Source organism: Euprymna scolopes, chromosome 3, assembly GCF_053919585.1.
Source record: "Euprymna scolopes isolate OS-2025 chromosome 3, ASM5391958v1, whole genome shotgun sequence".
In the NCBI taxonomy this organism is placed as follows: Eukaryota; Metazoa; Mollusca; class Cephalopoda; order Sepiida; family Sepiolidae; genus Euprymna; species Euprymna scolopes.
Genome location: NC_136484.1, coordinates 55,253,079 through 55,275,704, shown reverse-complemented (window position 1 = coordinate 55,275,704; position 22,626 = coordinate 55,253,079). Strand labels below are relative to the sequence as shown.

General features: G+C 35.8%; 1 protein-coding gene across 1 annotated transcript; it reads left to right on the top strand.

Annotated features, from left to right (window-relative positions):
• The first annotated feature begins 21,864 nt into the window (after positions 1 to 21,864).
• LOC145261076 (uncharacterized) lies at positions 21,865 to 22,287 on the top strand. Its single transcript, XM_080119256.1, has one exon. The coding sequence runs from the start codon at positions 21,865 to 21,867 to the stop codon at positions 22,285 to 22,287; it is 423 nt and encodes a 140-aa protein (XP_079975382.1).
• The last annotated feature ends 339 nt before the right edge of the window (positions 22,288 to 22,626 follow it).

Here is a 22,626-nt window from a genome sequence, read left to right as displayed (position 1 = left end):
TCAGCCTCTGTCCCATCGACGAAATGTTGCATCCCTCTACCTGTTCTACAATTATTTTAATGGAGAATGATCTGACGAGCTGCAAGCACTTGTGCCCCACACGACGTAAAAATTCTCGACAAACCTGACAGGAAGCTAAATCCCTAGATGTAAAAGATCTTTCTATTCCAGTAGTTTCATCCCCAGAACCGCTAGACTTTGGAATTCCATTCCGGGTCCCTGCTTCCCCAACTGTACTGACGTACAGAAGTTCAAGTGTAACGTGAACAGACACCTTGCTACCCAAATCCCTACATAGTACCTCAGTAGAGGTTACCCCTGATAGTAGCCCCCCACACCAAAGTGGCAATGTGCCTTGTTTGAGGTGAAAATGTTATTATATATATATATATATATATATATATATATATATATATATATATATATATATATATATATATATATATATACTTCAGAATAAAGTAATGCAGTGGATGTACTGGTATGGAAATCCAGTGATTATTGGTCTTACAAAATATTATTAGCTGTAATATTTTATAAATACAATCCCAGTCAAATAAACATTGCTCAATATACCAGATCGAGCAAATAAATCAAAATTTAGTAATTTAAATTTTATGACGTGAAATGGTTAAATTTATAATCTAGAATTTTTATTATATGCAAGACAAAGAATACATTTCAATAAGTTTATCTCCTTAACCTATAGGTTTTCGATGTTTACCCATCTCATCAGAGGAGAAAATATTAGCAAAGTATAATGGTTTATACCTGATTTGCTAAATACAATACACATAGAAAATCAAAATATATTGGTTCAAAATGAAAAGGATATAGAATTTCGTATCCAAATTGTATGATAAATTCCGAAGTGAAAGTCTTTGGTAGCAATGATGTAAAGGGATCCAATTTGTATTCTGAATAATCCACGGCACAAGGTAACAATCCAAAGTAGGCATAATTCCCTTAGTTTCTCCTTTGTTTAGATGATGAGTCGGGTAAATAAATTATCATATAAGTCCGGTAAAGCTGTTTTTTAATAAACATATAATCTTTATATATGTATTTTATATTTTTTATGATTATAATATATGAGTTTCAAAGTCCACTCCAAATGAATTTATAATTTGTGAGTAAAAATGGATTCTGTAGACAGACAGAGCAAAATGAAATAAAATGAAATAAAATAAATAAATAAAATAAAAGAAAAGAAATTGCTGATCTATATATCTATAAAAGTGAACGTGTCTGTGTATCTGTCTGTCTGTGTATCTGTGTGTCTGTGTATCTGCCTGTCTGTCTGTGTATCTGTGTGTTTCTGTGTGTACATTTCTCTACGTAATTACTCTGTCAATGTTTAGTCTACACACTCGATATTTCATATACAGAGTATTGAGAGTTGGAGAAATCGATGTGATCAGTTTTCGGACAGAAATTTGGTGATTAAGGGGTCAAAGTTCAACGATTTGACCTTTGAGAACTCTACCAAACTCCTCCGACAATTATGAGTCTAAACACTTGAAATTTTAGATATAGGTTCCTTGGGCATGGATCTAACTTAATAACTTGATTTGAGCCCAAAACCATAAATTTTAAGGGGTCATAATAGGAGTCAAAGTTTAAAAAACGGACCGCTTTTTTTTCTTTTTTTTTTTTTTTGCTCAACATAAACCTCCAAATACCCGGGCAACGCCGGACACCCATGATAGTGCATTATAATTATAAATTAGTGAAAAATGTCCCCAATCGAAATCTTATTCTAAAATTTAAAAAGATAGTCCAGAAGTAATTCCTACTGTCTTTTATAACGCCCGAATTGATTAAAGGGGATTAGTAATTACATTATTATGATTACTTAATTCATGTATTCGTGCTCTGAAAATTTCATTTGTCTGTTGCAGATATTGACAGTGTGAGACTCTAAGAAAGCAATATTTTCCATGTGCGTGCGTCAGAAGCCGAGATACGTCGTTGGATTCCTCCATACAAAAAAAAAAAAATTGAAGCGATCAACATTTATTAGCGCCTGTTGAACGTTTACAAAGCCGATACAGTTAGTGTTAGCACAGTTAGGGGATGGTTTTGTCGATTTCCAAATGTCACCCTTCAAATTACGTACAATGGATGGAATTAATCAACTAAAACGTTAAAAATGGCACTTTAATGACGATGAACAACGAAAACTTGTCTGTTATTTAATTTGTTCTCGGTGTTATGGGTCAACTTTTAAGTGAAAGTGTAAAAAAAAAAAAAAAAAAAAAAGTCCCCCGCTATCTTTTAGCTATGGTTCAAAAACATCAAATATTGTTCAAAATTAAATAATAAAAACGCCCTGTTTATTCGTAAACAACACACGCCAATATTTGTCTTACACGACTATGGAAAGAAGTGTTGTTGCGCAACCTGTAGTGTAAGTCAAAATACAGAGGAAAACCGTTTATTTTATATGATAGACAGTTACCCACCATTTGTGTCTTCATTATTCGATGCTTTCAAATTGTTAAAACTGCAACACTAAAATATTTTTTTCTTTTTTTATACGTTTGCGTAAAACTTTTAACACAGCAGGGAATAGATCAGACAATTATTAAGAAACACATTCCGTAATGTTATTTAAATATTCTTAACTAACACATTCATATTCTTAACACATTCATATTATTAACACATTCATATTTTAAACACATTCATATTCTTAACACATTCATATTCTTAACTAACACATTAATATTCTTAACTAACACATTCATATTCTTAACACATTCATATTATTAACTAACACATTCATATTCTTAACACATTCATATTCTTAACTAACACATTCATATTCTTAACTAACACATTCATATTCTTAACACATTCATATTATTAACTAACACATCCATATTCTTAACACATTCATATTTTTAACTAACACATTCATATTCTTAACTAACACATTCATATTCTTAGCACATTCATATTCTTAACTAACACATTCATATTCTTAACACATTAATATTCTTAACTAACACATTCATATTCTTAACACATTCATATTCTTAACACATTCATATTCTTAACTAACACATTCATATTCTTAGCTAACACATTCATATTCTTAACTAACACATTAATATTCTTAACTAACACATTCATATTCTTAACACATTCATATTCTTAACACATTCATATTCTTAACTAACACATTCATATTCTTAGCTAACACATTCATATTCTTAACTAACACATTCATATTCTTAACTAACACATTCATATTCTTAACACATTCATATTCTTAACTAACACATTCATATTCTTAGCTAACACATTCATATTCTTAACTAACACATTCATATTCTTAACTAACACATTCATATTCTTAATACATTCATATTCTTAACACATTCATATTCTTAACACATTCATATTCTTTACTAACATTCATATTCTTGACTAACACATTCATATTCTTAACTAACACATTCATATTCTTAACACATTCATATTCTTAACACATTCATATTCTTAACACATTCATATTCTTTACTAACACATTCATATTCTTAAATAACACATTCATATTCTTAACTAACACATTCATATTCTTAACTAACACATTCATATTCTTAGCTAACACATTCATATTCTTTACTAACACATTCATATTCTTAACTAACACATTCATATTCTTAACACATTCATATTCTTAACTAACACATTCATATTCTTAGCTAACACATTCATATTCTTAACTAACACATTCATATTCTTAACTAACACATTCATATTCTTAACACATTCATATTCTTAACACATTCATATTCTTAACACATTCATATTCTTTACTAACACATTCATATTCTTAACTAACACATTCATATTCTTAACTAACACATTCATATACTTAACACATTCATATTCTTAACACATTCATATTCTTAACACATTCATATTCTTTACTAACACATTCATATTCTTAAATAACACATTCATATTCTTAACTAACACATTCATATTCTTAACTAACACATTCATATTCTTAGCTAACACATTCATATTCTTAACACTTTCATATTCTTATATATATTATAAAAGATTGAGACTCCCAACATCACGTCCGTGAGAAAGAAGATGCAGAGAAGAGTGGGGCTAATAAAATTCCACACAACGTTTCTAAAGCATTTGTTTGTAACTTTAATGTCATTTGTATTTAGTTTTTGTGGCGGTGTAATTCATTGGCGAATTGTGTGTCCGACTAATCGAGAAATGCAAAGTCTAACAAAAGGTTAACAATAGTAGATTCAGAGTATACTGGCCGTATTTAAAGATGTTGATTTTTTTTATCGAAATGAACAAAATACCATAATAAATATTCTCATACGATGACTAGAGAGGAAATGAAAACGAAAAGTAGACTGGAACAAATTCATTGGAGTAATTGCCAAGGCTGCTGCGAAGAAGGTGAACTCCAACTACTGTGCTAAAAGGCTACTCACACCTGAGAGTATCCTGTATCTCTACAAGGAGTATTGTTGCCATATCTGGGCTGGTGCATCTGCCACTAGTTTCTCGCTCCTAGACAGGTTGTCAAAAATAGTCGCCAAACTAATAAGTCCTGAACTATGAATTAAACTGCAACGTCAGTCACATCGCTGAAACGTGGCATACTTGTGCCTGTTTTACAAGTATTTCAATGCAAGTGTTCTGACGAACTCCGAACACTAATACCCCCTTGACGACAATACCATCGGCAAACCCGACAAGCAGCATAATTCCACCCCCTAAACTGTATTGATCCCTGGATGCCGTAAAGCCTTCTACTCGAATAGTTTTTCTTCTGGGACTGCTGCACTTTGAAATTCCCTTCCGGCCTCCTGTTTCCTTGATTGTACTGACATGCAGAAATTCAAGTGTAATGTAAATAGACATCTAAACTCCCTAAAAGTATCCCTTTAAATCTGGTCTCAAATAGTAACCCCTCACGACTAAGTGGCTCTGTACCCTGTTTGAGGTGAAATCATACTAAAGATTAGCGGCAATCTTAAATCGCGATTGTGTGAATGGCAAACGAGATCTCTAGATGCTAGACAGTAGATCCAAATTTTACTTACTAGATTCCAAACAAAATCTTTAGATTTAGCTGAAAAAAAAAACGCTACATTAAAAACACTGATAATATGAATTTTATATAAAGCTAGCAGGGAAACCCGATGTTGCCTAGGATTTAATGATGATATACGAATGTTTCACATTCCCATAGTTTCATTGTCATCGAAATCATTGAAATCACCCATTTTCAATCAAATCGATTTGTTGCCAACTCTAGTTGGGGACCCATCGCGGTGCACCGTTAGAAAGCTTCACATGCCTCCGCGCAGTGATTTAGTCCACAATAAATTGTAGTCTGCATTGCAATTGATTTTATAAAATTATTTTAATATATAATGGCTTGAATTAAAAGTTTAAAATACAAAAGTTGAGTAACATGGTTTAATTGTGCTATAAACAAAAACATTCATTTCGAACATGCCCCTGTCACATCAAATAACCTAATGTTGATTTTATATGTCTGACCTTACTGCTTGTATGATGATAATGTCTTGACTTTAAGGTTAAAACGAAAAAGTCAAGTATCATGGAGCAATTGTGCTTTCAGAAACATTCATTTCGAACGCGAACGCGCCTTGTCATATCAAAGAAACTGCTATTGTATGCCGGGCTGTTTGGCTTTTGTGGTAATAAAAGTTCTGGAATGCACTTGTGATGTAAGGTTGTGTAGAGTCAAAATCGCTTATTCATTCTTTCATCAGATTATTTCAATTATCTATTATCAATACTTACCGGAGACATTCCGATACAAAACTTATCTAAGAACACTGCCAGGCACATAAAGTACCTTCGTGTGAAATTTCATAAAAATCGAACCAGCCGTTTTTGAATCCGTAGGGAACGAAATCATACACACATATACAGGGACTCACACACGCACACACACAAAATTCCTTTTATATAATAATAAAGATCCTTTTTTTACTTTCTCCTCCTCAACGTTGTATTTTCCCCCTTTTATTCTTTTTCTTTTTCTCTTCATTGTCATTTTTCTTTTTGTCTTTACTGAGACATTGTTCTTATCCGGTCTTTCTCTCTGAAATTCCTTCTTCTACTTGTGATGCTTCTTTGTCCATTATACTCTCTCCGTATTTCTCCGAATACATATCTAATACGCTTTTCTATTTTATTTTGTCTACCTTTTGCCTGTATTATTCTCTTGTACTTGTTCCTATAGTTGTTCCCCCTCTATTTTCCTCTTTCTTATTATATTTGTTTAGTCTGCCTGTTTATCTATCTGTTTCACCCCCTTCCATCTACCTCCATCGGCTCGTCCGACTGTCTTAAATATTTAAACAACCTCGGTTCGCTCATCTCAACCTGTCAGGTTCCCTGCACCCAATGGCCAGATATCAAAAAAAAATTTTTTTTTCAGAAAGCGTATTAAACAAAGCAAAAAAAAAATAAATAAATGACAACTTCGAAACAACTAGATTCAATAACTGTTGCTATTTTTTTCTGTTACTGACACTTCCCTTTTGCCTTTACCGATCAAACTACTCGTCTATCAATACCCACAATTTGACCATCTATTTTAACTAGCTAAGTACTAGTATAACAAGAACATCTTTTCGATACTCTCTCGACAATACCAATATTCACTTTTCTCACTTTCTACCACAAGAAGGCAAGTACTCTTCTACCAAACATCCGCTTTTTCGTATCTCTACATTCAGTAGCTTTTAACTTTTTTTACAAATACTTACTTTCTGAAATATCCTGTAAAATACTACGTTTCATTTTCTGTCTCTACTAGCTAAGTACTATTTTACCAATAGCCACTTTTCGCTCCCTATTTACACTCGTCCAGTATATTCTACCCATAGCCACTTTTTGTTCTCCGTTTCGTCTAGCTAAGTACAATTCTACAAATAGCCACGTTTCACTCCCTATTTCAACTCGTCAAGTACTATTCAACCAATAGCTACTTTTCACTCCCCATCGTAACTCATCAAGTACTATTCTACCAATAGCTACTTTTCACTCCCCATCGTAACTCATCAAGTACTATTCTACCAATAACCACTTTTCACTCCCCATCGTAACTCATCAAGTACTATTCTACCAATAGCTACTTTTCACTCTCCATTTCAATAAGCGAGGTGAAATACCAGATTGGATATCTATCATCACACTCCGTCTTAGAAGACTGTGAGCATGGCATTGCCAGCGGAGAGTTGCACTCTTGCTTTCTTTGTGGGTGATGAGTTCAAGTGGTTCCACTGCATTGACTGGTTTTTTATCTCTGCATCATAATGATAGACCCAGATTCCATCCTATGTAATCAGTCTTTTGAAAATCTTTCACTCATCTTATTGGCACATCTCAAATTCATCTTCGAGCACTCGATTCTTTATCATTTCTGGAAAGGTGTCAGCAACCTGGGAATCCATCTGGCCAACACTTTATGCATACACTAATCGTTATAAATGATAGTTTCCACAGACCCTGTGCTAATCTTGGCCTGTTGGTCTATTTAACAAATAGCCATACATCAATCTTGAATATAACAGCCTCAACTTCATTGAAAGATGCCTCATCAGTGGCAGAAGGAAGGGCAACAAAGTCTGGGAACTGTTGTATGACGAGACATCATTACTACACGGTTATTTCTTTTGAACAAAAATCTCCTATTTCAAATACAAAAAATAATATATTGCAGCATTAATTTTTTTAAATTCAATTTAACATTATATAATCAATTCTTAATGCTGCAATATTTTAAGTTATAAATTTATTGTATTTTTTACTAGAATATATTGTCGTTTTCTTTTTAAGTTTTAACAACTAGTCCTTTTATTTCTAGGTTTAAGCTTAATCATATTACTTTTTATGTTCGCATTTTTCTATTGCAATTTATTTATTGTTTTTCAAATTCAACTAATTAATTTTAAATCAGTTTAATGGGTATATTTAATGGGTATATTATGCATCAGACATGTTGGCCTGATCTTATACTTGCTGTACTAGAAATGCTTTTCGTTTCTGTATTTTTGAAATAAGGATTGGTTATTCATATTATTTGGATACCTCGGACTACTGTTCTCATCGTGAGTGTGATTTTAACAACGTTTCAGTCGATGTAACCTCCGACCTTCTTCAGGTGTATCTTGCCGAACTGTGGGCGCCCGAAAAACACAATTGCGATTTACTTAGGACCTCTATCCAGTCATGGCTAAGGAAACAAGAGCATGCTACCCCCGTAAAGTAAATAAAGAATTCCGTTAGAAACTCCGCCCAAATACCCGAGTTCGACAAGATACACCTAGAGAAGGTCGGAGGTTACATCTACCGAAACGTTGTTAAAATGACACTCAAGATAAGAATGGTAGTCCGAAGAATCCAAATAATACGCTTTTTAGTAAATGTGAAAATTGATTTTGCCTAACTTACTCTCTCAAATACGTACCCCCACAAAGGTAGTAGTAAATATTTTACCTCTTTAAATTTAGTCCTTCCACGGAACCCGAAATCACCGGGTCTTTTTTATATAATCATACATACCCATATGATACCGAAAAATATTATATGTGCTTTTTTACATTCATTCATTGACTACATATTTATGTTAGTCTAAAAACTTGAAATAATAAATGATATCCTTTCATTCTTAGTTTAACAGAATGGCAGAATAGTCGCCAATTAGCAATTCCACTTACATCGCAGTCCTAATTAACTGAACACGGAATAAAACATTCTCAATGTCGTTTCCGAATATGTTTAACCAAACTGTGGTAAAAACAATCAAGTGTTACCTGTTCTACAGTTATGTTGATGGGTCGTTAACTTTGCTTCTCTTCCAAGTAACAATTTCGGGGTTATCAAAATTCACTACTCAAAATTCGACCCTACTGTCAAAAGCCCTGAACTCCAAAACATGACGCACTGCTGACAAAACATGATACTTCAGCATCCAGATCCAAAAACAACTCAGTCTCTGAAAAGTCAGACTTTTTATTTCAAATCGAAAACATCTCATTTGCATATTAGATCAATATCGCAGGCATATAAAGAGAAAAGGTAGCCATTTTTTTTCTTTTTTCTTCATTACTTTTTGCTGCACGGGGCCCTACAGGCTGCACAAAAACGAGTTTGTACTAATTTTAAGATGTTTAATTATAAAAAAAAAGTAACTTATCTTGCCATTTGGTAGGACTTCAGGCCACACAAACAAAAATTTCGTACATTTCGTTTTATATTTTCTCTTTTATTTCAGTTTTTTTGTTTTTCATAATCAAGCCACATCTTACATTATTTATTTGAATTACTTATAGAAAAAACAGTACATATGTTCGGGAAACATATTTGCAAAACGAGCGATTTAATACTTTCATTTTGCGTCATTCGTAATCATGAAAGCTCAGAACGGTAGAAACCTAGGTGTTTTTTTTTGTTTTGTTTTTTTTGCATTCCGATCATTACACTGAACGTTAAAACACGATTCTGTATCACTTCTTGGCCTTGGTAGATAAACAAACACAATATTGCCTGTTGCTGTTATTGTGACTGACTGCCCCTGGTTACGGTATTTGCCCCACATTACGGTGTTAATTATAATAATATTTGATTATATACATATGTATTATATACTGTACTGTATTTTGTTACTTATTTTTAATGTCGTATCCCGGGGTTCTACTGAACTCTAAGTAATAATGTATATTTGTATTATTATTACTACAACTATTTTTATTTATTGTTATTATTCTTATTCTTATTGCTAGTGCTACTATTAATAATATAACAGTTTTACTTATTTTAGACGCATTCAGGCGGCTCACGAATTCCTACTTATACGTTGCGACATTCATGTCTATGGAAGCCCTATACGTCATAAACCTACGTTTTCTTTTTCTCTTTACATTTGATTATTATTGTTATTTTCATTATTATTATTTTTTGTCATTTGTATTATTGTTGATGCTACTATCAATAATATAACATTTTTATTTACTTGATACGTACTCCGATGGAAAACGGCCACGAATTTCCATAACTATTAGGTACTTTCACTTAACACATCACAAAGTATAACTGGAATGCCACTACACACTGTCCTCGAGTGTCTAAGGTCTCTCTATACAGGGGTTTGTCAGAACAAACTGAGGATACGTTTTTCATAGAAGTAAACCCTGACCAAATATTCAAAATCATATAATATTCACTGCCCAAATAAGATCTCCTCACTATGGCTAACTCATATTAGCTTTTACGAGGAATGGTGCACCTTCTCCAAGTGATGTTACCTCAAGTAATAGCACGAAGCTGGATACTCCACCAGACTAGATAAATTTTTGTCCTGGAATCTAGTAAGACAAAGAGACCAAAATGAAAGATATACTACAACGTATGAAAATGGTTAATTCGGGAGAGGAGAATTATGTTCTCAATTTCTTTACAAACTCGGTGTTTGAGAGATAAAGAACTTAAATGGAACATTCGAATATCTATGTATCATATAGATTTCAAGTGTTAGCCCCAGGTCGTGGGCCGCTTGATTTCTGAGAACTTTGACTGAAGTAAAATAAAAAAAAAATAATTGACTTTCTTCAACAGAATATGAAATTGGCTGAGTTATTTAAGAAGACACTAATATTCGTTATAAAGGATTTAATGTTTTGATTGTACTTTGATTTACTACGTTTAATTGATATTAAAATTGGAAAAGATGACCATGTTCTTAGATTAAAAACTACAGCACATCTTTTTGGGAATGAATAACTCCTATTGAAAGTGAATTCCGTGTTCAGTTAATGGGGATTGCGATATAAGTGGAATTGCTAATTGGCGACTATTCTGCCATTCTGTTAAACTAAGAATGAAAGGATAGCATTTATTATTTCAAGTTTTTAGACTAACATAAATATGTAGTCAATGAATTAATATAAAAAGGCGCATATAATATTTTCGGTATTATATGGCTATGTATGACTATATAAAAAAGACCCGGTGATTTCGGGTTCCGCGGAAGGACTAAATTTAAAGAGGTAAAATACTTACTACTACCTTTGTGAGGTTACGTATTTGAAAGAGTAAGTTAGGCAAAATCAATCTTTTTGGGGATGAATAACTCCTATTGAAAATTATTTTTACACAAAAAAAGTTCTAAAATTAATTCCAATCGATACTTATTCCATGATTGCACAATTTTCTATTTTTGCCAAAACTGCCCTTTTTCTCGGTGCCCAATTTCCCGGGTACCACCAGAACTCTACGATTTCTGATGCATATCACACATTTTTTTTCAGTACAATTACCACAGTCTCAAACAACTAGTGATTTTACTATTCTCTAATACTGCTTCGTTAACATTTTTTCGCTTTTGTGTGTTGGTGGATCATTTTTTTATGGAACATTCGTGTACCGCCATTTTCATTTTTACTCAACTAATTTATCTTTTAAACATTTCCATAACACGTGCAGGTGAGAGAATTACTATTTCAGTTATTCATTATTTATTTTAGAGGGGGATACTCATTTTCTAAATTACTGACCACGAGATACCTACAAAGCGCACCATAGAATTAACTCCTATATTTAACACGATGTAATTTAATATAGGTTAATATTGTTATCATAACTTTGGTACCATTCCAAAGGAGAAGCCTAAAATAAACTACCAATTATTTTTTGTTAATTTGATGCAAAAATTGTTTTTACATGATCGACGCCTTAGCACAATGTTCTTATGTAGTGGCCACTCTTAATGCGCAGGGATGCATGTGTTTTATTAATCTACCAAAAATCAACTAATAGACATATTTTCATAACATTTTCAATACTTATTGAATTTTGGATAAACTTATTATATGTAAAATACAGTTTTCGAAATATATATATATATATATATATGTGTGTGTGTGTGTGTGTGTGTGTGTGTGTGTGTATACTGAAAATAGTAATTTTATATACAAATAGAGAAGAAATATATTTTTGTTCTTGAAAACACCCATATTTCATCTATTCAATCTGAATATATATATATATATATATATATATATATATATATATATATATATATATATATATATATATTACAATACTTCGACATTTTATCATTACCTATGCTGAGGTTACAATCATTTTTATGTTTATCATGAATTCGTATAATTAATTTTTAAAATGATCTAAATTCCCTTTTTCCGAAATGTTCAGTTTTAATCATAGAACTTTGAGTAAACGTTTCCTATGTTGTTCTATTTGTTAAACGTTAAATTATGGAATCAACATTGTAAGCAATGGATGTCCCTACTGATCACTTCATAAAAAAATCATGAATGCATGCATTTATTCAAAGACAATACTTAATAATATTTCTGTTTTATTATTTAGCATTCGCCTATATTATCCCACGACATAATCACGTTGGCACACCGGTTCTCGTCAGATCACCGAAGTTAAGCAATGTTGAACCTGCTTAGTACTAGATGGGTGACTATTTGGGAATTTTAGGCGCTCTATGTGCTTTCCGCTTATCTCGGCATTGTTTCCAGTCGTCCTGAACCTCCACTTTCCACTGGTATTGAACACTGTCGATTCAGAAGATGTGTGGTTTGAGATTGCGTAACTTTTGGCTCAAACAAATATTTGATGCGCAGGCACCTTTACAGTGGGTATCTATAGTCTGTCAAGACTGAAGGAAGCCTTGACATTACCACGGGCAAGGTCCTGCTAGTTATATATATTTGCTTTCCTTTTTATTACTATCGTTGTTATTTATTTTATTTATTCCATTCAAAACCTGGATGTCGAGACCTTTTCAACTGTGACAAGTGTTTTTGGAAATGTCTTACTATATGAGTTAAGAAAGGATAATTAATGGCCGAGTCACGTAGATAATGTAAACAGTATGTAAATATCTGTGTGTGCGTTTTCTATATGAAAGAAAGTTTTATTTTTTTTTAATTTTACTTAAAATTAAAAGTTATATTTTTTAATTTCCGGGGAAAATAATAGAAGTTGTCTCGTATCTCTAGCTTCAATCCTAAGAGGCTGATGTATACTGATTCCCCTTTAAAATTTCAGAGGTATCCTATTTTGATGAAACTTAAATCATTACTGTAAAATTTTCCAATAAAAATGGTTCCAAATGTGCCGAACATCCACATGTTACCCTCCCCCCGCCAAAAAGAGAGCTTTACGACCAGAACCTTGGAACTTCAAATGGCTATATCCGATTCAAATGTAATTTAAACTATAAGATTAATTCGAAAATTTCAGGAAACCAAATAGTGTTAAAAAAATTAAAATTTTAAAATCATTTTTTCTGAGATTTTTGGTGTAAGAAACTTAAAAAAAATAATAAATATATAAATAAATAGTTTTATTTTTGTTTGTTTGTTGTTGTTTTTTTTTCCTCTTCATTTGCTAGTGGTATTAACCGCCGACGTCAACCCCTCGTAGAGAGATAAAGATACGTCCAGTGGTATCTGTTGTCAATCTAGAATCGATTTGTGTGTTTGTGTGGTTGGCGCGAATTTAAAATAGAGGGAATTTAGTCACATTTTTTTAAACATAGGTTAATTTTAAAATTTTAGAATAAATTTTAGAAAACCACGTAATGCTATAAAATATTTTATTAAATGCTTAAAATATTTATTTATTTATTTTATTTATTTTTTATTACATTTTCACCCCAAGCAAGACACATTGCCACTTTGATGTAGGGGGCTACTATCAGGGACATAAGCTACAGGGGTACTATGTGGGGAGTTGGGTAGCAAGATGTCGGTTCACGTTACACTTGAACTTCTACATGTCAGTACAGTTGGGGAAGCAGGAACCCGGAAGGGAATTCCAAAGTCTAACGGTTCTGGGAAAGAAACTACTGGAGTAGAAAGCTCTCTTACATCTAGCGATCTCAACTGTGAAGGGGTGGGATGTTGCTGCTTGCCGGGTTTGTCGGGGGGTATTTACGTCGAGGGGGTACAAGTACTTACAGTTCGTCGGAGAATTCACCGCTAAAGTACTTGTAGAACAGGCAGAGGGATGCTACATTTCGTCGATGGGGCAGAGGCTGAAGCTTAGATGACAGTCCAGGACCTATTAGGTTGGCGACTTTTTTTTAACCTTGTCTATGAGTGAGAGACTAGTAGCAGATGCACCAGCCAAAATATGACAAAAATACTTCATACATGGGCGAATGGTGACCTTATAGAGGTACAGGATACGTTAGTAGCTTTCTAGCATGGTAGAGAGAACCTACTTTTTTTGCAGCGGTCCTAGCAATGCTCTCAATGTAATTTTTCCAACTCATGTTTCCTGTGAACGTTTTTATTTTTCGAGCGTGTTTTCCAAAATATCACCTTCTATCGATGGTGATATTTTGACACTTAGCGAAACTGGATGATACGGATCTCAGTAAAAAAAAAAAAAAATCATGGCGTTTTGAGCATAATGGGGAAAAAAGACACGGTAGTGTCCCTCATCCAATTCCAGGCAACGCCGAGTCTTCATGCCGCTCGATGTCCGGATTATTTTTAATGTCTAGAAATATGTTGCAATACCTTTAAGAAATGTGACGTAATTTGTTTACAGCGGTACACCTCAATTATAAAGACATTTCAATCCACCTAAAATCCATGTGAAACTCAGTGAGGATCACACACTATAATTGCTAACCTTGCCCACTTCTTATTACACTGTGTGAACTTTTATGAACGTACCGGAAGATTGTAAATTTCGACTGAACCTGGATAAAGTATCGGCCCATCCCACAGCCGAATTGTCGAAAATAAAGATGTCTGCAGATAAAGGTTGGTACTGATCAAATACGCTTACTCGACCGCAATACCAACTAATACAACGATCTATAAAGACTAAGTACGGCTCGTTTTCGGTAAAGAGTGCGCTGTTTGATGTGGTAAGTTGCGGCGGCAAACCTGCTGAGGCAATTACTAAACAATCAAACTAAGAGAAATATTTGTTTAACCTTCTTACAGTGAAAATGCTTTGATGTTGTGTGTGATGGGCTTGATCAGTGGGTCGCGCGTGTGTTATTGAATTATTATTATTACATGACCTCCTTTCGTGAGCCGAAACGGATTATTCGACACGGTTCTCAAACTAAAAATGCGCGTGCGTATGTGTGTGTGTGTGTGTGTGTGTGTGTGTGTGTGTGTGTGTGTGTTTTACCTGTAGTGTGATTAAAACAATTAAATATCATAATACTTAGAACGGGATATTTTTCTTAACTTTTATCCACCCCCAAACAAGGCATATTGTGTGTCGGTCGGCACTAACCCTAATCGGGTTTAACTGACTTCCTCTGAAGGGGGAAGTTTCATGGGAGTATGAAATTCACAAGCGGTCCTCAGTCGCATGCATATACCCGTTAGGGGAGATGACGACGTTACGTTTTTGCAACTTTTTGCAGGGAGGTGTCGACGTCCTCCTACATACAGCGCCCGGAATTCCCAAAGTGGTCACCGATTTTAGTGATAACCAGGCTCAACGTTGCTTAACTTTGGTGATCTGACAGGAACCTGTGTGTCAACGTGATTATGCCGTATATAAGGCATATTACCACTGAGATGTAAAGGAGATACAGTAATTAAGGACCAGATTTAAAGAGGATACGCAAAGTAGAAAATTGTATAGAAAGGTGTTTGTTCACATTATATGTGCATTTCTGCATGTTTTCGCGGCATTTTCGATACTTATTGAATTTTTGATGAATTCATTTGTAAAATGCAGATTTCGAAAAAAAAAAATGTATACTCGATAACACCGATATTAAAAAAATATGTTACAATCCTTCGACATTTTAACGTTATATACGATGAGGTAACATTTATTTTTTTGTTTACCATCAATTCGTATAATTAATTTTTAAAAGAGGCTAAATTCCATTCTTCCAGAATGTTCAGTTTTTACCATAGAATTTTGAGTAAACGTTTCCTATTTTGTTCTATGTATTAAACGTTGAATTCTGGCATTAACATGATGAGCAATAGTTGTCCCTTCATAAAAAGTAATGAATGCATACATTCATTCAAAAAGAATACTAAAAATATTTTTTTAAATTTAGCATTCTCCTATGTTATCCCGGGCAACGCCGGGCTTTGGGTCCTGCTAGTTTATGTATGTGTGTGTATATATATATATATATATATATATATATATATATATATATATATATATGTTTGCTTTCCTTTTTATTATTATTGTTATTGTATGTTTTATTTTATTTATTCAATTCGAACCATAGATGCCAAAACACTTTCAGCCGTGACAAGTGTTATTGGATGTCTCACTGTGTGCGTTAAGAAAGAATCTGTACATTTCTGCAGTTCTGTAGTTCGTTGTTTTTGTTCTACGACATATCAACCCTTTTCAGATTATTTAATGCCGAATCCAGTGATTTTGAAGAAAAAATTTTTAATAGAATATATTTGTTTTTTCCAAGTCGGTTTCTATTTAACATATAGTTGGGACCTTAACAGGTACTACCACTCAGAGTGGACCTGGAAGCAATGGCAATTAAAGGGTGGGTCCACACTCCCCAAAGCCCGCAAACTGGGGCCTCACCATCGGATATAGTTTAAGGCCATATCCAGGACCTCAGTTAAATGGTAAGAGTCTGCTGTTAATCAGGCTTTGATAATTCCGTTCGGTCTCCAGAGACAATAGATACCCACTATAAGGGTACCTGCATGTGTAATTGTGAGGCAAGGTTTGCACAAGCTACTACCACACCTCTCCTGAATCGTGATGCTCTGTATATATATATAAAAGCGAAAATGTGTGTATGTATGTATGCATTTGTGTATGTTCGCTTTTTGTGTATGTCTGTAAAAGGCTTTATTCGCTGAACTTTTCGGTCGGCTCATTCCTTCTTAAAACTTTTTATATCACGTCTAAATGATAATATATATGAGTTACGAACGGGGGTCGCCTGTCTATTTAATTTGCCTGACTTTTACGCGTTATTTTTTCCAAATTTTTAGAGCGTCCCATGTATTTTTCACTTTTCAGTATAAAACAAGCGAAAACTGGCTTGCAGTCGCGTCATGTTTCAAGGTCAAACATCACGCGACTTAAGGTTCTCGCACCTGTTAATTTTATTTTATAAACATTAAATTAAGAGGTTTTTCATTCCTCTTCTCTCGTGACCGAGGTGGCTAGGTCCCAGGGGTTTTTTCCATTTCGTTTCCATCTCCGCGTCAAAGGTTCGGGGTTCAAGCCTACTTTCCTACTAAAGCTTTTTTTTTCTTTTACACCTCCAAACACCTGGCCAAGGTGTTTTTTTAAACAGGGTTGTTTGATCCCCCCAACACACACACCTACAAACACCCGGGCCACACCGGGTACCCTCCGCTAGTATAATTATAAAACTCAAATGATCTTGTAACGGATGTTATAACCCAACATCCGGTTTACGACTTCCGGTTGCGCATGCATACATAAACATAAACCCATAATATAATACGGAAATGACCGATGTAAAAAAAAGTAGAAAGTATTAACAATTGTTTATTTGGATAATTTAAACGCGAAAAAAAATTGAGACGCTGAAAACGTACACCGTAAAATAATACGTTTTATTGTCGCGTTGATTATTTATTTTTAACGCAAATTAAAAAAAAACATATTTACAAATAAATAATCAACACGACAATAAAACGTATTGTTTTACTGTGTACGTTTTCAGCGTCCAAATTGTTTGTTTTTTTTTCGCGTTTAAATGAAAAGATATATCAAGATTTGAATTTAACTTTAAGTAATATGGTATCTGTTCAGTGCACATTTACCTATAAGTATGGCAAACCACTTATAATTCAATGGTTATAAGTTTATTTTTGTTGTTTTTTTTTTCAAAAATAAACAATTATAAACAGAACGACTCATAGAAATCTATCTATATCCTTTTTTATTTTAATATACTTTCATAGAAATGTTTCTATTATGTCACAAAAAAAACTATTTTCTTTACGTCTCAAGTGTCACGCTCATACATTAATTCCATAGTTAATATAACATACTGACCCAATGGATCACGGGTAGTCTAGTATTTCAATAAATATAACAACTATTAACGATAAATTGTTTTTTATATCATAAAGGGTGTGTGTGTGTGTGTGTGTGTGTGTGTGTGTGTGTGTGTGTGTGTGTGTGTGTGTGTGTGTGTGTGTGTGTGTTGCAACTTTTTGTAGGGAGGTGTCGACGTCCTCCTACATACAGCACTTGGACTTCCCATTACATTATAAAGGGTACAAATATCTTGATCGCTCACCTTTAAAAATATCAGGATTTATTTAGCGACAAAGTAAGATAATAAGGACTCTTGCTTTCGTCTTTTTAGTTCTCACTTTCCATGAGCAATTTTTCTGGAAGAAATTAGAAATATTGCTGTTTTCTGAGCCTGAATCTATCCATCTAACATTTATCAGTGACTTGTTTAAGACCTTGATATTTATTTCTTTAACGTCGTACATCAAGTGGCTTCGTGCTTTGACTAAAGCGATTTGCATAAAAAATAAAAATAAGTGTAAATTTTCAGTTGATTCGACCATCTTCAGTGAATTACAGACATATATGTTTGTGTTTGTTTAGTTTGTTTCTTTGTTTTGTTTGTTTTTGGTTTTTTTTGCTTTCATTCATTGTTGGTCGGTAACCGCAAACACATGATGACGAGTATATATATATATATATATATATATATATATATATATATATATATATATATATATATATATATTGTGTGTGTGTGTGTGTGTGTTTGGTTTCAAATGGCGGTGTGATGCGTCTATTGTGTAGCTGTAGTCGTAGTAGATGTGCTTATCATCTCTTGCTCTCGACTAACACCGCTGGCTATCATTTATGTGAAAAAGGAGCCAAATGCGTAAGTCTCTCTTTGCCAGTATACAGTCTCTCCATCTGCAAGCCCTATGTAGTGGTTCCACACACCGAAACATGGAAACTGAGCACCCTGCGGTCTCAGGCTAAAGTACAACGACTTGGAGGAGGTTGGCCCCCAGACATGTGACATGCAGGCTCACCGTCGTGTGGATATGCCCTGGTGACTCATGAACCAACCCCTAGCTATGGGTCAAATAGTTCTACTGTCTTGTGGCTGTCTTGGGAAAGACAAAAACTAAGGGAGAAAACCCCAACAGAAAATCCGGAGTGCAGCCCTTAAGGCAGTAGGCAGACAGACCAGTCTCCTTCCGATTCGTTTCCAGCCGTCTTGACACAGTCTTGCCACTGGAACCGGCGCATCAGGAAGAGAGAGTGAGACTGATCCTGCACAAATCTCCCTCACTTTAATTCAAGTCAAGCGCAAGTCATGATATCGACTTTTTGTTAACTTCAAGACCTGCGGCGACAGGGAAACGGCGAAGGAGTAGGTTTGGATACACTGGAAGCTGTAGCTGTGAACCTACACGTAGGCGATTCAGAACATGTGGTCGTTCCTCACTGGACTGAGGCAATGGTGGGTTCGGCAGCCTCCTGAGTGACCGAGCAGCCCTCTTTAGGATTCGTCTGCTCGCCTCCGTAGAATGAGGACGGGGCTAAGAAAAGGTGCCCTAAAAATAGCCTGCTTCACCAAACCCTGGCCAGCATACTGCGACTGGTGGGGGATCCCTCTTAAGCGGTCGAAACAAAAGAAAAAAGAAAACACAGGTGCTTTCTATAGCATCGTGGAATGTCCGAACTCTGCTCGACAATGCAAAAACAAATCGACCTGAAAGACGAACAGTGCTTGTAGCTCGTGAGCTTGCTCGCTACAATATTGACATTGCAGCCCTAAGTGAGACTCGTTTTGCAGACAAAGGCTAACTGACCGAAACTGGTGGAAGCTACACCTTCTTCTGGTGTGGGCGCAGTGCTGAGGAGCGGCGTGAAGCTGGTGTGGGTTTTGCTATCAAAACAACTCACGTACCAAAACTAGCAAGCATTCCTGAAGATATTAACGACAGACTAATGAAAATGCAGTTGCCTCTTGGACGCAACACCAGCGTTACGTTGGTCAGCGCCTATGCCCCAACGATGACTAACCCTGATGGGGTCAAAGATAAGTTTTATGAAGTTTCCTCAGTCCCTCAGTCGGAGAAGCTTGTAATTCTTGGCGACTTCAATGCACGTGTCGATACAGATCATCAAGCCTGGCACATCATTGGAAAGCATGGAGTAGGCAAATGCAATAGCAACGGACTCCTCCTCCTTACAACCTGTGCGCCATCACAAACACTATATTCCGCCTCTCAAATCGCAATAAAACCACATGGATGCATCCACGCTCTCGGCACTGGCATCAAATCAACTATGTCATTACCAGAGTCAAGAACAGTCAGGACGTGAGACTGACCAAAGCCATGTGCGGGCTGATTGTTGGACCGATCACCGTCTCGTCATCTCCAAATTCAACTTCTTCATCCAAACAAAGAGAAGGCCTCAGGGTAAAAAAACAGCCAAGAGGCTCAATACAGCCAAATTGAAATGTCCTAAAACAGCAGAGGAATTCCAGGGCAGCATACATAGTAAACTTGCTAACTTTAATCTCAATCACAACAGCGTTGAAGAGAGCTGGACATCCTTCAGAGATGTTGTTCACTCTGCTGCTCTTGACGTTCTAGGTCCTGCCACCAAACACCACTAGGACTGGTTTGGCGAGAATGATCCTGAGATCTACAACTTTTTGCCTGCTAAGAGCGTATCAAAATGACCCAGCTTGTGTGGCGAAGAAAACTGCCTTCTCTAACATGCGCAACAAAGTCCAATCAAAGCTGCGTTCAATGCAGGATTCCTGGCTCAGTGCCAAGGCAGATGAAATCCAAGGTTACGCAGACAAACACGATACAAAGAATTTTTACGATGCACTAAGGGCAGTTTACGGACCACAGTCTTCGGGATCCTCTCCTCTGCTCAGTGCCGACGGCTCAACTCTACTCACGGGAAAGAAGGAGATCCTCAACAGATGGGCTGACCATTTCAACAAAGTGCTCAATCGCCCTAGAGCCATCGATGACATAGCAATTTAACGTCACCCCCAAGTCCCCATCAATCAACAGCTCGACACCAATCAATCATCAGGCATCAATCGAAGAGGTAAGCAAAGCCACTCAGCAGTCAACCAGTTGAAAAGCTCCAGGTCAAGATGCCATCTCAGCTGAGGTTTACAAGTCCGGTGGTACAGCCTTGCGGGAGCAGCTGGCCTGCTTGTATCAGATCATGTGGAGGAAAGGACAACTACCACAAGAATTTAAAGACGCCACAATCGTTCACATCTATAAGCGAAAAGGAAATCGCCAATCCTGCGATAACCACCGAGGTATCTCTCTCCTGTCCATAGCAGGAAAGATCTTGGCTCGCATCCTCCTCAACCGCTTACTTGGTCACCTGGAACAGGGACTCATGCCGGAGAATCAATGTGGTTTCCGCGCAGTCAGTCGGGATGGTCTGTGGAAAATAATGAAGAAATTCGGTTGCCCAAGTACTTTCATCACAGTAGTTCGTCAATTCCATGAAGGCATGATGGGGTGCGTCCTTGACGATGGTGAACTATCGAAGGTTTTTCCGGTAACAAATGGAGTTAAACATGGCTGTGTCCTTGCCCCTATACTGTTCAGCTTGATATTTTCTGCAATGCTATTTGACACTTTCAGCGACTAGTCACCAGGCATCAACATTAAATTCAGAACAGATGGAAAGCTGTTTAACCCAAGGAGATTGCAGACTGTGACAAAGGTGAAGGAAGCAGTGCTGAGTGACTTTCTTTTTGCTGATGACTGTGCCCTCAATGCCAGCAACGAGCGAGAAATGCAAGACCAGATGAACAAATTCTCCGCAGCCTGTGACAACTTCGGCCTCACAATTAGCACCAAGAAGACCGAAGTTATGTTCCAACCAGCCCCCAGAAATCTGTATCATCAGCCAAATATCTCAGTCAAGGGACAGAACCTTCAAGCGGTTGAGACCTTCACCTATCTGGGCAGCACTCTATATCGGACAGCCACAATCAATCTCGAAATCAACAACAGAATCGCCAAGGCAAGCAGCGCATTCAGGAGACTCAGAAGCAAAGTCTGGGAAAGGAGAGGAATCAGCATTGACACCAAGCTGAAGATTTACAGAGCAGTTGTCATCACTACATTGCTCTATGGCTCAGAAACCTGGACTAACTACAGAAGGCACGAAAAAACGTTGAACCACTTCCAGCTGAGCTATCTCCGAAACCTCTTCCATATCAGATGACAAGACAAAGTCCCTGGTACAGCGCTACTGAAAAGTGCTAATCTTCTCAGCATAACTACTACCATTCAAAAGACCCAACTGAGATGGGCAGGTCATGTCTCCCGCATGCCAGATGAAAGAATCCCAAAACAACTCCTACATGGCGAGCTGTGACAAGGCAAGCCTTCAGTCGGTGCACCAAGAAACCGCTTTAAGGACAACCTCAAAGTCTCTCTCAAAGACTTGTGTCAGTACCGAGTCCTGGGAATCGCTTGCATCAGACAGACCTCAATGGCGTCATCTCATCAACAAAGGAGCTGAAACAGCTGAAGAGAGAAGAACCCTCAAAGCAGGACAGAA